This window comes from Xiphophorus hellerii, chromosome 12 (genome assembly GCF_003331165.1).
Source record: "Xiphophorus hellerii strain 12219 chromosome 12, Xiphophorus_hellerii-4.1, whole genome shotgun sequence".
NCBI classification, from domain to species: Eukaryota; Metazoa; Chordata; class Actinopteri; order Cyprinodontiformes; family Poeciliidae; genus Xiphophorus; species Xiphophorus hellerii.
This window is the reverse complement of record NC_045683.1, coordinates 16,182,927-16,196,806: the sequence shown is the minus strand read 5'-3', so window position 1 is coordinate 16,196,806 and position 13,880 is coordinate 16,182,927. Positions and strand designations below refer to the sequence as shown.

Below are 13,880 nucleotides of genomic sequence, written 5' to 3'. Positions count from 1 at the left end.
TGTCCATGAATTGACCAGTTAATAAAAAATGTGTTTGATGTGCCTTTAGGATGTGAACGTCTCCTACCTGCACGCTGATGACGCTGCCTCTGCGGCTGCTGTTCTGGCTTTCATTTACCGTGGGGGTGCTGTTACAGAGAGCATCAAACCCCAGGATTCCTCCCACACAGTCCCCAATGAGGCAAACCTGCACAGGTCAAACATCAGAAAGAAGGTTCACAAAATATCAAAAAGTAGAAATAATATATTGTGCTGTCTAAAAGCCTTAAGTCATTACATTTTTTAAAAGATTTTCATCTAAGTAATCTGTTAAAGTGGCCTTGATCAATAGACATTAAATGTTTCTGAAGGTTAATCAAAGAATATCTTTGGTCTTTGGCTGCTTTGTGAGTATTTTCTGGTTCAATATCTGATTACTGATTAACTGAAGGATGAGCCTGATTTGTATCTTGTTTTTTGAAGACAACTTTCAGATGTCCTTCATCTGCAAAAGTTTTTTGAATGCTTGATGCTTCTTCTTTTATTCTTGTCTTGCATTTATCTTTAAAGCACACCCGGCCCAAAAGGATCTGCTGTTCAGGTACACTGACTGGAAGAAAGGATTCAACTAGAGAACTCTAAAAAGTCTGCAGAACTACAAAGCGAGACCAAAAAACAGAAGCTGCTATGTAACAGACCAAGACAAAGTCTTACATAATAGAAGTAGAACTAAAAGTAAGGCATCGTTTTAAATTCCTTTAAAAATAAAATATCTGCAAAAGGTTGTGTGCATTTGTATTTTGTCCCCTTTACTCTGATACCTCTAAACTTAATGACATGCTCTCAGAACTCACCTAATTTGCAAATAAAGTGCAACTGTGCATAATTGAATCTCAGTATAAAACCAGCTGCTCTGTGAAGACCTCAGAGGTTCATTAGACAACAAACAGCATCATGAAGACTAACACAGCAGATAGTTCAGGGATAAAGTGGCTCCAAAAGACTTGGACTGTGTAAAAATTTCCAATTGAGAATCTGTAGAAGTTTGAATTATTGTTCAGATGCTTTCAATCAGATCTGACTAAGATTGTTCCATTTAGCAAAGAAAAATTGGCAAAGATTTCACTTTCTAGACGTGCAGAGCTGGTAGAGAGACATACTCTGAAGCACTTGCAGCTGTAATTATAGCAAAAGGTTGAATAAGGGGAAGTGAATACAAATTCACATGTTAGGTTCAGATCTGTTTATCTTTACTTGTACAATTTTTAATCCACTCAACAATAATGTACCACTTTGTATTCATCTACCACTTCCCAATAAAACATGCTAATGTATGTGGTTGTAAAATGTGAAGAGTCTATGAATAACTTTACCAGCAAAACTATCAATAAGAACCTAATCTGAGAAATGAACAGCCATGTCCCAGTTCTGAACACCATCTGACCTGGCCAGAGAAGGTCGCTCCATCCTGAGACTTAATAAACTCAGAATACACCTGGTTGGCGCGAACAATGACAGTGGCCAAGGCGTCCTGGTACTGTGGAGACGAGGTGGCCAGCAGAGGTAGAGCTGCGAGCGGGATGTGGTCCTGGCTGCTGGACAGATATCCCTCATCATAGCTGTAAGGGCTCAGGCTGCAAAAGAGGAAGGAGGAGCTTAAGTAAATAAACCAAGGAAGAGGAGATGACCTGAGTCATAAGCTGGACTTTTATGTAAGAGAAACAGACAATGACAACAAACCCTGAGTCAAAACACTGCCTGGAGCCTGCAGATATGAATGTGTGCAAGTGTTTTCTCTTACTTAGACACCAGAGAGAAGGCCTCGGCACAGATGGCGGGGCAGGGCACCAAGCGGATGGCGATGCGGCCGAGCGCAGCGGGGTAGTGAACACGCATGACTGTGTCAAACGCTGTGCTGATGGTGTTGACGTCGGCCTGCTTGCTGTTCTGGTCCCCTCCGCCCGTGTCCAGGATGTTCCCTCCGTGCAGAACCAGTATCAAGACGTGGATCTTGGAAGCCTGCAGACTCTGCTGAGGCGAACTCTCCTAAGGGACGGCAGAATTGCGGTGAAGGTGATGCACGGAGAATGTTTTGATACTTTGCTTGGTTTATCATCATGACCAAAGACAGAGGGTTTTCCCCTTGCTAACAAAAACGTCCCTCAGTTATTGTAGATGACATTCTGCGTCAGGCTTTCCAAATGTACCACAGAGCAGACTTTTGTTCACAACCATAGAGGGGCAGAGGACCATGAGAGGGGGAGACAGAGCAGAGCCACCCTCCACCTGTATGACAACAATCATGCTTCTGGAGGATGTCACAATAAACTGCATGGAGTAATGTGTAGTTTTGTCTTGTGTGTCCGATCCAAAACTTCACATTGTCAAAGAACCACCATAAACGCACAATCAATGCCACAACTGCAAGTACAAGCGAGTTGAACAGAGGGTGGTGGTGTCGAGGGGTACACATGGATCGGGTTTGGGCAATGGCGACGGAAAAGGGAGGGGCAGTCAGTACTGGGTGGGGGTGGGGCTTCCTGTGGGACTTACTCTGCCCCAAAGTGCTATGGGGCCAAAATGTTTACTTACTGACTGGTGCCTCGTTACCGTGATGGTGGGGATAGGAGAGCTATCGGCGTGGCCGCTAAGAGAGTCACGCATCTGAACACAAGAGGACAGAAAGGCTCAGGGACAAACGGCCTTTCTCTTATCCTCCAAAGTGTAAAGTCTCATAAACCCAGCTGAGCTAAAGGTCATCGTTTCTATTTAATTTAGTTCTTAGGCTAAAAATGGACATTAGCAAGTTTGGGTTATGGGAACTTATTTTTTGGGGGTATTGTTATTCAGGAATAGAGCTGGGCCACTCATATGAAAAAAAACATATTTTACATCAGTCAATATTGATTAGTTTCTTGTTTTAAATATCTTAACTACTGCCAAACTGGTGATGTGACATTTCCTGTTTTATTTGCAGTTTCCTCTCAAGCTGTTGTATTCATTTTATCTTTTCACTCCACTCTGTTTTTTATTTTTAAGTGGTGAAACCTTAAACTGCTGCTGAGCAAGTTACTCAACAGGTTGTTGTTAGGTAACCACAAGTTGTTGCTCGGTAACAAAAGAGTGAGTGAGTTAGTTGATACCACAAACGTTGCTTAGCTGGCTGTGAGAGGTTGAGCAGCTAAACTGTTTCCACTGCCTACATCCCCCAGAATGCTGTGCGGTTCTGGATGGATGTTCCATGAAATTATTGGAAATTCTATTAGAAATTTTCTATTGATATTAATATCCATCACAATATATATTGTCATTAATTTATTGCTCAGCCCTATTCAGGAATGCTTAATATTTGACAGGGCAGCATCAGAAGAAGCTGCATTAGTTTCTTAAACATTTTCACACACGTACCTCATCCAGTCTGTCCTCACTCGAAGCTCTGTCATAATCGACGCTCATTTCCTTAAAGTTCTCTGAAAACACAGTTTTATACACACAGTTTCAGAGAAGAGTTCCTGTTGGGTATGAAGCTTCGGTCAGTGCTGCTCTTCGTACCAGGACTTTCCTCCGTGTCCACAGTTTCAATCTTGTCCATGAAGTCGTTGGAGTTCCACTTGGCAATTTCTTTTGGGAAAACCTCCTCACCATCCGAGAGATCCTCTGAAGACACAAAAACAGAAAATAGAGTGGGATTAAACAATAATTAGTTGCGTCTCCATGGTGTGCTGGTTAATTTTTTTTAAATATAAATTTCCATTTCTCATTCAGTCACTGCTGTAGCTTTGGTCATTTAGTGCGTGGCTTTCTTAGATTCAAAATAGAGTCATCTTGTATGGGACCTTTGTCTGATTTTTAAATTCCTAACATTTTTTAAAAGCTTGGCAACCAACAATTCAAAGAGATTTCTCATATTGCACTGCCAGTATTTAAAAAGACATAGCAACTCATATCTACCTTAGGATGTTCCTTTTGGGTTATACTGGTTTGATTAGAGTCATCTAACTCAAACAGGAATCAGAAATTAATTAGTAGAAATAAAGTGAAATCAGGACTTTAAAGAAATTAAACAAATAAATTCAATTATTTGACAGATTAAGGCATTTTATGACTTTTATTATTTACTTCATTTTTTTCCAGGTGCTATGCATTAAAATGCTGCTCTCCAATAATATAGTTCAGCACTTGCATGCAAACAACTTCCATAGCATAAAACAAAACGCTCAGAGTGGTGATGAAAGATGAACAAAGTTAAGAAGGAAAAAGTGGGTTGATTGTAATTTATATACAATCACAATATTTAGCAATAACATAACGTTCATGGTTTAAGTATATGAGGATGAACCGGCTTATTTATGGGTTAAAAAATTAAAATATGGTTATGCATTACCCTCTGCCAGTGTTTATAAATTTATTATTACCCCTGAAGTGCATGCCATTTCTTCAAGAAGTTTGACAAGTTTGTTAGCTTTTTCTTATTATTTGTACTTAGTATGCAGTACAGTAAAAAGAACAAGATAGAATAAACATCACTTTTAGCCACTTTATTTGAAGCACCACTCACTGTGAGGGCCATGAAGCGTATATAAGGACAAGCATTGTCAAGTGTGAAGTCGTAAATTTGTAGTCGCTCTGATGTCAAGTATAAACATTTCCTTTAAAGAGGACTATATACTCGTTTTCCCCCCCAATAAACTGCTGTTCTTACAGCACATTATTAAGGAAGCTGGAAGGTTTCAAATGGCCAGAAGTGTTATTAAATTACATTTATAATTTACTCTATGGGAACATTTCAGTAATGCGCTCCTTTTTTAACATATTAAGTTAATTTTGCTGCACCATAGCAAACTGAAATACAGTGCAAGGAATCAATTCACATCCAGAAAACCCACAAGAAAATTCTTAAGAAATCCCTACAATCACAAACCTGCAGTTTTACAAGGTTCCCCAGAGAGTAAACACAAGCAGACAGGCAACATCCAGTAAAACAGTCTGGGACAAAAAGTGATTTCAAAGATGTTTGTGGTGTCATCCTGTCCAGGATCAAACAATGCTTTTATTCACTATGTGAGTTTTTTTGCAAGACTATAACATTGTGTTTAAGCAGAACACAGTAACTCTTGTCATTTTTTACTGATATTTAACAAATATTAAGGCCAAGAATGCATACTAAACGTGATTAACATCAGATGTTCTTGAGCGGAAATCTCTTTCATCATTCTGCACAATAAATAAGGTTCCTTTCTCAAGTACGCCGACCTAGACTCACCTTTTAAAATCTTATTTCTAGCAGCTTCTCTGACATTCTTGACATTTAAATAGCAAATGTTAATTAAAATTGCCTCTGCAAAACAACTGAAATTGGCTACTGATTTTGAAACAGAGATATTTTGCAGTTTTTAGATCATCTGGACTAAAACATTAGCTCTATAACACTTGGACTTGTGAAATCAGGAATGAATTACAATAAATGCAGATTCTTTAAAGCAGCTTGTAATCTTTGATATTTTTACTTTGCCTGTATCAATTCCAACAGCAGCAGTTTTAATGCTTTGGGTTTTTATTCTAAATAGAGACATTTAAAATAGTCAAGAGACCAGAGAATGAGTAAAAGATCCAGTCTCAGCTTTAAATTACAGCATTTCTGTATGAATGTAGGGAAAAAAGATTGGGGCAGAACTGTGATCCATTACACAAAGCAAGGTCCACAAAGAAACAGATGACAATGGGTCATGTCCTCAACCTGACAGAAAAAACTTTGGGATGAACTGAACATGAGCCATAACTTTCTGTTTCAATTTGGGACAAATATATGAGATACAGCCTTAATTCTTCAAAATGGGGGAAGACAAAAAAGCATGCCATCCCTGCAAGACAAACGTGTGTTTCACAAGTGAGGAAATATTCACTCGCCTAAACGTGCAAATACACTATATTCAGAGCTGTGGTCAAAATAATATTCTTAAAAAAGTGGAACTTTGCCAAACAAAGCTGGTGGAACAACCAAGTAGCACCAAGCACAAAGAACAGGATGATAAGGGAAGTAAAATATCTCCAAAGCTTGTTGCTGGAGATCTGCAGCAGAAAGTTGCATCTTGGGGGTCACCGAGTCTCCATAGCAACCATTTATTTTAAGACTTTAACACATTTTTCCAAGAAGAAATAACTGTACATGCTGCTGCAAATGAGCAAAACAGTCCCAATTATACTATAACTGCTATCATCACAGTTACCACTAACACTAATTGTTGTGAATTTATGACTGAAATGAATACATTGTTTTGATTTTAAAAAAAAACAACAAAAAAAACTAAAGTATTTGATATTAAACACATTTGCTGCATCACTTAATCAGTTACTGGATGCCAGCAAAAAGTCAACATAGTTGCTGTTTTCCAGTCACAAGCATAAACAGGTTGAAGTTAGAGTTAGTGCTGCAACTAATGATTATTTTAGTAATCGATAAATCTAACAATTATTCTGACAATCAGTTAATCATATTTAAAAATTCTGTAGACTTTCAATTAACCACTATTAAAACAATACTAAAATAGTTTATTATTTCATTAACTGATGAATAATGATTAATCTTTTCTGCCCTACTTGGAATGAATGGAGATTATTGAGTCAGAAGAGTCAGAGTGAAAATAATAAAGATGTTTCCCATGACATCATCACACAAACGATGGTTTCCAGAGGGACGCTTATTGCTTGGACGTCTGTGTGCATTTAAAAGAGCCGAGTGTTTTGGTGAACTGATATCCGAGTTGGACATCAGGGAGGAAAGACGTGGCCCCAAGTATCCAGCCACCTCTTCCTTCTGGGTAGCGTGTTTGCAGCACCACACCCTTCTATTGCAGCTGCAGACCCAAAGCATGCTGGGTATCTGGGAAGCTTAAAAACTGAGCTGCAGCTTTTAAGCTTGAGCAGTTGAAGAAGCTAGAAAGCAGGGGGGGAAAAAAAGCAGTTTAAAGAATGTTTAGCTGAAAATATAATTTACCATGGGCATCAAAGAATTCCTCGTCCGAGCTGTCGTCTGAATCGCGCGCTATGCTCTGCATCCTCCACTCTGAGATGCTGTGACGTGACGGACTCACTGTAAAACCACAAGAGGCAAAATGATGCTGTTAATTGGGGACATGTGTTTTTTCAGCCTCTCTCTTTTCTTTCTTAACACATACAGAAATACACTTCAACAAGGCAATGTCGCACAAGCCCACGCCCTCCAAGCTCAGGCACAAACACAGTGTTACATAAACACGCTGAGAGTCTCTGTGGTGTGCTGCTGTCCTGCAGATGAGATGGGCTGAATGGTGGTCAGGGGTGATGTGAGAAAAGTGAGGCCCAGTGCAGGCGAAACACCCAAAACCGAGGGCGGTGAACACTTAGAGTCGGCCCTGTCTGTCACAAGCCTATAACCGACACCTCATGTATCATTAGAGCAGCGGAGGAGAGGGGGGCACAGCTGTGGCTGTCAGGACAGACAAAGCAGCAGCAGCGGAGGGGAGAGGGGGGCTCGCGTCTGCCTCCTCAGATCTGTGATGTCAGCACTGCTGCTAAAAATAGCTCCATGGAGAACCACGGGTGGCGATGGTGGTGATGGGGCTCATAGGGGGGGAAACGAGGCATGCAGGAGTCAGGGACCATGAGAAAGACACAGCGAGTGCAACCTTAAAGAACGGACGGCACATGGGTGTGTTAGGTCACGTGAGCTGTGATGTCAGAGGGGATGCTAAAAATAACACGGCTCTGAAGGAGAGAAACTGCTGAAGCTGGACAGTCAGTCAAAGGTGAGGGCACGAGGAAACACAGGCTGCTCTTCATCCGACTGTAACACCGCCTATAAAAGCTCGAGCAGCTACACCTGCAATCCAGTTATTCAGTTACATTAAAGTTTGTTTTTTATATGTAGTTTTATTAAACTGCTCACATGGTGAGCAGGTCCAAGGGTTACAGATGCCACAACATGATAAAACAGTTTCCCCTCCATATTTAAGGGAATCCCTGCTATGGATGTGAAAATTACCTTGAAAATAAAATAATCACCAAAAGATCTTACTGAAGAAGATGATGAAAAAAACAACTCTTTTGGTAAATGATACCATAATTCTGAGGGTGCATATAATTAAAGTAAAAATGTTTGGCATTGAAATTGAACGTACTGTTTTATAACTTCAATCTGAATCTACCTACATGACTTAATATTATAGGATCAATTTGACTATATATTTACAAAATATATAAAATCAATCTATTTATCTTTTATAGTGAAGATGACATTGGTTCATTTGTTCTATATAATTGAATTAAACAAAATTTATTTCAGTCAAAAACGTTTAATCTGAATTGAATTGTCAAAAACAAGACGGGCCAATAGTCCCATTTCGTCTACCCACCACAGGCAGTGAGAAAAATAGTAAAAGGAAATGTAGAGGGTAGGTAGAGGGTTTACTGTGTAGAGACTATGCTGCTGTTATAAAAGAAATATTTTATGACTTTCTCCACATTCTTGCCCTTGTCAATAATTATAGGAGTTGGAGTACAAGTCAAGCTTAAGAGTGTAAATGTAAGAGCTGGCCCTGATGTAATTTGTGGGTTTTGTATTATTTCAGTATTAAATTATTCATTCTTTATTTTTTAATGCCATCATGTAAAGCTTTGTTGGTTAATATCTAGGGTGGTTAATATCTCACACACTTCCAGTTTATCTCCAGAAAGACGTCAGATCTGTAAAGCATGTTTTAGGGAGAATTTATCACCAGAGCTGCCAGCAGGTTCACATTTCTGGGCTCCTACTTGATTCAGTCAGAGTTGGAGAAGAGGAGGCAGCTGCAGCCGTGAAGTAGTTTTTCCACCTGAACGGTGCAGCTGCTTTGCAAATGCAACTCCAAACAGCTCCCATGGGATGGTCATGTGAAAAGTAACTAACACATAGGTGCAGAGCTCCAGAACGTCTCTGGTGTAGTAAGTATTTTTATTTTGCCTATTTCTTTGTTATTTGCAACCTTTATTTATATAAATATGGGAAATCCCATTCAGGGAAATGTGTTCCTTTTTCTTATAATAAAGGTCAGATATTTTTGTTTTGCTCTATAACCCAATTGTCATCAGATCACAGTTCTTAAAGTGTGTTGGTGTATAGCCAGGGTTTCTGCATGGTTTCACCAACTCAAATTTAAGACTTTTTAATATCATTATGAATGGAATTTAAGATCTATGTCTCCACAACTTTGTCTAGACATCTGAATTTTCACGTATCCATAGTAGATACAAAAAACTGGCTAGCTAGCAAGGGCATGTTAGCAGTGAGTTAGTGGTAGCCAACATTTTAAGGCCTGAATTTTAGATACATGAATTTAAGACTTTTAAAAACATTTTTAAGGATGTGTGTGCACCTTGACAATTTTATATAACTTTTTGAAGCACCATGTAGATTCTGTAGTTCTAGATCAGTTTTATTGATGAATGTACACAATGACCGATGTGTCAAAGATGGGGGCCACCACAGGTGAAGAGCCGTTCACCTCCTCTCTTAGATGAGCGGGAGGATCTGGATGAGGTGGACCACTGCTTGGTGAGGACGCCTCGTGGCTGCAGAGTCTCTACTGATCTGGTGGCCGTTTCCTCTGCCTCGATAGAGCTGATTGCCTCTTTGGCCTCCTGCTCTTTGTCTGGAGACACTGTGGTTCCGTAGGATTCGGTGAGCTCCTCGCCATGGAGGAACTTGGCCATCTTCCTGGCCAGGGCCAATTGGGTTTCCAGCTCCAACTGCCTGATGTCGTCCATGGTTAGGCCATACCACTCATCCTGCCAGCACCAGGCCTGCCGGTGGGCATGCACCATAACCTTTCTGAGCCCTAAAGGGAAACAACAGGCAGACCGACGTTTAAACAGGCTTGCAGACTCTGAAACCAGAAAACAGTGATAGAAATCCAAAGCTCTGCTCACCAACATCATGAATGAAGCGTTCAATCTTGGACTGCATGCCCCAGTAGCGAAACTCCACTTTGCAAAGTTTATAGGCACACATGATGGGAGTCTTCCCTGGGTTGTTGTTGTACTCCTCTATCCAGTCATCCTGCAGGGGCCCCCTCTGGGTCTTGGCTGACTTGTAAAGCTTCGGGTCCTCCTCTGAAATGTACTCATGTGGAGGGATGGGATCTGTCACTATGTCGATTACGTCTGCCAAAGAAAATCGGGTTTCAGGCACCAATAACTGATGGAGTCAGCTGTTTGGAATTACGACGGCTTTAGTGTGGTTTTGTAATCATGTCATAATGTGCACAGGAGGGCAGGAGCAGAACATGCATAAGCCAGACTTAAAAACTAACTTGAAATTCTTTTCATAACCAACTTCGAGTCTGACTAACGGCATCAGTTACATAAGAAGCAGTGACTGACTAAAATAATTACAAATAACATCAGAACTAGGTCACCGTGTGCTCTACAAGCACTTATGTTTTTATTGTAGTGTGATGGGAAGTTTTTTCCAAACACAAAAATTATGCTGTGTCACTAAAGTGCCACAAGTGGGCTTCATCCACTGCTTATACAGAAAAACCTTCAGACAGGAAAAAAACGACCAAACTAAGATTAATAATGTTGCACAAACCAGCATATGCCCGTCTCAAAAAACATAAATGTTTTTAAATATAGATTCCTTTCTATAAATTTGTTGAAAAAGTGAAAATAATCTGCTTCTAGCAATACATTTCAAGCAGTTATATCTGTTAAGTTTGATTATTGGGGTTAACCAAAGCTCAGTTTCTGTGAATATTACATAAGGATTTTTTTAATAGAAAAATGTTAAATCAGGACCTAGAAAAGGGGTGTAAAAAGTGAGGGCTGGGGCCATTTGTGGCCCCAGCCCTCACTTCAATAAACCTCAGTTCAAGAATGGTACAAAATAAACCCTCCAGCAAAAGGAGCTGAAGCAGATTACTTAATGTATTGTTTTGGGATGAGAATTACATTTTTGTGTTTTCTTGCTTTCTTTTTAAAATCATAGTAAGTTGGGTCAAAACATCTGACCCAAAAAGTTAGGAAACGATACCTTTGTTTCACTGAAGCATCTGTCTGACACCCTTTTGTCATACAATAATTTATTTTCTACTTTGCTATATTAAAATAATGTATTTTAACATATTGCTGAAGCAGATAAAAAGTAAATGTTTCACACCAAAATTATTTAGCATTATTAAATAAAAGAAAGAAGAAATGGACCACAGTGCAAAATGTTTGGAGGCCATTGGCGTAGAAAATCATGGCAAAGAATGCTGACATGACAGGATTTACTGTATCATTACCAATATATCCTGACTGTTCTATATTCAAGCATAATTCATTCAAAGTTAGGTGGAAGGAAAATTTTGAATAGGTTTGACTTTACATCCTCTCAAAGTTGTGGTTATCCAAATGAATTGAATTTTGGATTTTCTTGAACTGTAAGCTGTAATCACATAAATTAACAGAAAAAATGCTTAGGAAAATATTCTCATATGTAATGAAGCTACATGACTCTCTTTTTTGGAATAAAATATTGAAATAACATTAACTAAGTTTCAGCTGTACAGGACAGCATTGTGTTATTGAAAATATAGCATATAAATGTTAAGCTTCTCCATCATAACAAGGTTCTCACCAATAGTTGTTTGCCTCTTGTCTGCTGCAGATAAGTTAAAGACATCAGCTTGGTTGCCTGTGTCAGGCTTATAGTAAGTCTCAATGTCGATGGAGAACTTCTCAACAAACGGACAGGTGTATCTGCAAGACATTATGTGACAAAATGCATCATAAAGGACATGAACCCATTCATGTAGTGCTGAATGGCTCAGGATTAGTCAAAGAGTGAGAACACATCCTCAGTGTGAACGAGGCTGTTCTGATGTTCTGTTGTGTCTGAGACCACTGCAGTAAAACTGTCGCTGGTTAAACAGATATGTCAGAAAGGACCACAGCACAGTCTTGGGTCAACCTCATGTCAGCACCTTCACATATCGGTTTATCAAACAGATAAATGGAGCGACGACCCCCAGAGAATGAGGGGTCATCATCAGCTTGCAGGACACTGAATCTGATGCTCTTACAACGTGATCGATAATATTCTGACAGCTTAATATGAGGTTTATATTCCCTTCAGGAAGACAGATTTTATAACATATATTTATATTACTTGGGGCATCACTCTCATGAATCTATGGTTGAAAGCGCACATACCTTGTTCGGGTGTAAGGGTAGGCATTCCAGGACTCCTCTTCAACCCTCAGAGCAGCTTTGGGCAGGATGGAGCGGAACCAGCCAGGAATGTGCATGCCTATGTGGTAGACCTTATGGGTGTACTGACCCACCCCACCTGGTCCATCTGTGTAGGGCTTATTCTCAAGGATCTCCACCCCACTTCCTTCACCGCAGCTCTCTTCTCTGCTCTTTTTCTGCAAGTAAAGCAAAAAAAAAAGGGAACTGTAATGACTTGGAACAGTGTTTACATTTACACTTTTTATATGAACCTGAAAGAGGTGATTAGGTGGGTAGCTGCGCAGCTTTCTTGAATGTAAACTTAAGTTGACTTCAACTTGCTTTTCTCCAGACCACATTAAAAAAAAGCTTTGAAGGGCCTAGTCAAAGGACCTATAGGATGTACTGAGATCTTAAAAACATATAGAGCACAGGGGTCAAACTCCAGTCCTGGAGGGCCACTGCCCTGCAACTTTTAGATGTGCCTCTGCTGCACCACACCTGAATAGAATAATTAGGTCATTAGCAAGGCTCTGGAGAACTGATCTACACAAGGAGGAGGTAGTTAAGCTATTTCATTCCAGTGTTTTGTACCTGTGGCACATCTAAAAACTGTAGGACAGCGGCCCTTGAGGACTGGAGTTTGAGACCCCTGAGGATATGACCATGTCCATCACGTTTAGTTCGAGTATTGTCAGAACATGTAAAGTTGTTCTTAAATGAATCATCTTATTTAACTCCAGAAAAAGTTGAGCAGCATTTAGCACCACATGTTAACCATGTTAGTAATTTATTCATCTAAACACTTTAGAGCCCGAGAATAAAAAAGACATGATGTGCAAGATTTGCTACTCGATAACGTCTGCACCACTAAACAATACAACAAATCTGATTTATGAGCAACTAACACAGAGTGACTGCAATGAATACATTATAGCTAAATATAAATATATCCACAGGATATTTTGTTATCTTAGTGGCAGTAAAACATTAAAATGGTTGTAGTCATTAGTTCCAACAATTCCAAATTTACTTTGCAATCTTGATTTTTATTTTTTTTCAATTTTGAAAATTTTATTCAGGTTTATTTCCTGTTAACATTTTGTTTTGAGAAAATCATAAAGAGTTGTTAGCTGTTTGTTTAATGACCATCATTTGTTTATACAATATCCTGCGATTTAGAAAATACTTTCAATTATTTTAAAGCAAGACTCAACAAGAAGGTATCAGGGACAGTTTACTGTTTAAGGCCATTCACTGCTTTATACTGTACAATACATTTCATTTATCAATCTTTGCATCAATTCTACATAAATCTCATATCTTGAGAAATGTATAGAAACTTCATTTATTTTTACAATATGCACAAGAGATCCCTTGCTGGAAAGAAAGTTTTCACTTTTTCAGAAACATTTTAAAGGAGTAATGAGTGTTTGATTTGTACACATTAAAACAGATAGTGTAGTTTCACTCTGCTACAAGCAGAAACACATAAAAATATCTGGAACAACAACCTACATGCTGTATTATTTCATCACAGATGGGCTGAGTCAGTTATTACAGTGACTAGTCTGACAACGCACTCCACAATTAATAGCTTCCTGAGCGCTATGCATCCTCTGAATTGCAAATGAGGAAGCCTAAAAGCAGGTGTATAAAACCACACCTTTCCC

The 13,880-nt window shown here is 39.3% G+C and overlaps 1 protein-coding gene across 5 annotated transcripts in view; it reads right to left on the bottom strand.

Annotated features, from left to right (window-relative positions):
* Positions 1-13,880, bottom strand: part of LOC116729853 (membrane-associated phosphatidylinositol transfer protein 2) — a 55,799-nt gene that overhangs the window by 15,663 nt on the left and 26,256 nt on the right. For 4 of the 5 annotated variants that reach the window (XM_032578676.1, XM_032578679.1, XM_032578678.1 and 1 more), the window contains exons 3-13: positions 12,190-12,404; positions 11,615-11,736; positions 9,922-10,155; positions 9,498-9,830; positions 6,974-7,069; positions 3,532-3,636; positions 3,388-3,449; positions 2,572-2,643; positions 1,781-2,025; positions 1,424-1,613; positions 68-187 (exon numbers count right to left, since the gene is read on the bottom strand). In XM_032578676.1, coding sequence (XP_032434567.1) covers positions 68-187; positions 1,424-1,613; positions 1,781-2,025; positions 2,572-2,643; positions 3,388-3,449; positions 3,532-3,636; positions 6,974-7,069; positions 9,498-9,830; positions 9,922-10,155; positions 11,615-11,736; positions 12,190-12,404 — 1,794 coding nt within the window. The remainder of the gene's footprint in view (positions 1-67; positions 188-1,423; positions 1,614-1,780; positions 2,026-2,571; positions 2,644-3,387; positions 3,450-3,531; positions 3,637-6,973; positions 7,070-9,497; positions 9,831-9,921; positions 10,156-11,614; positions 11,737-12,189; positions 12,405-13,880) is intronic. The other variant, XM_032578677.1, reaches the window with a different exon arrangement.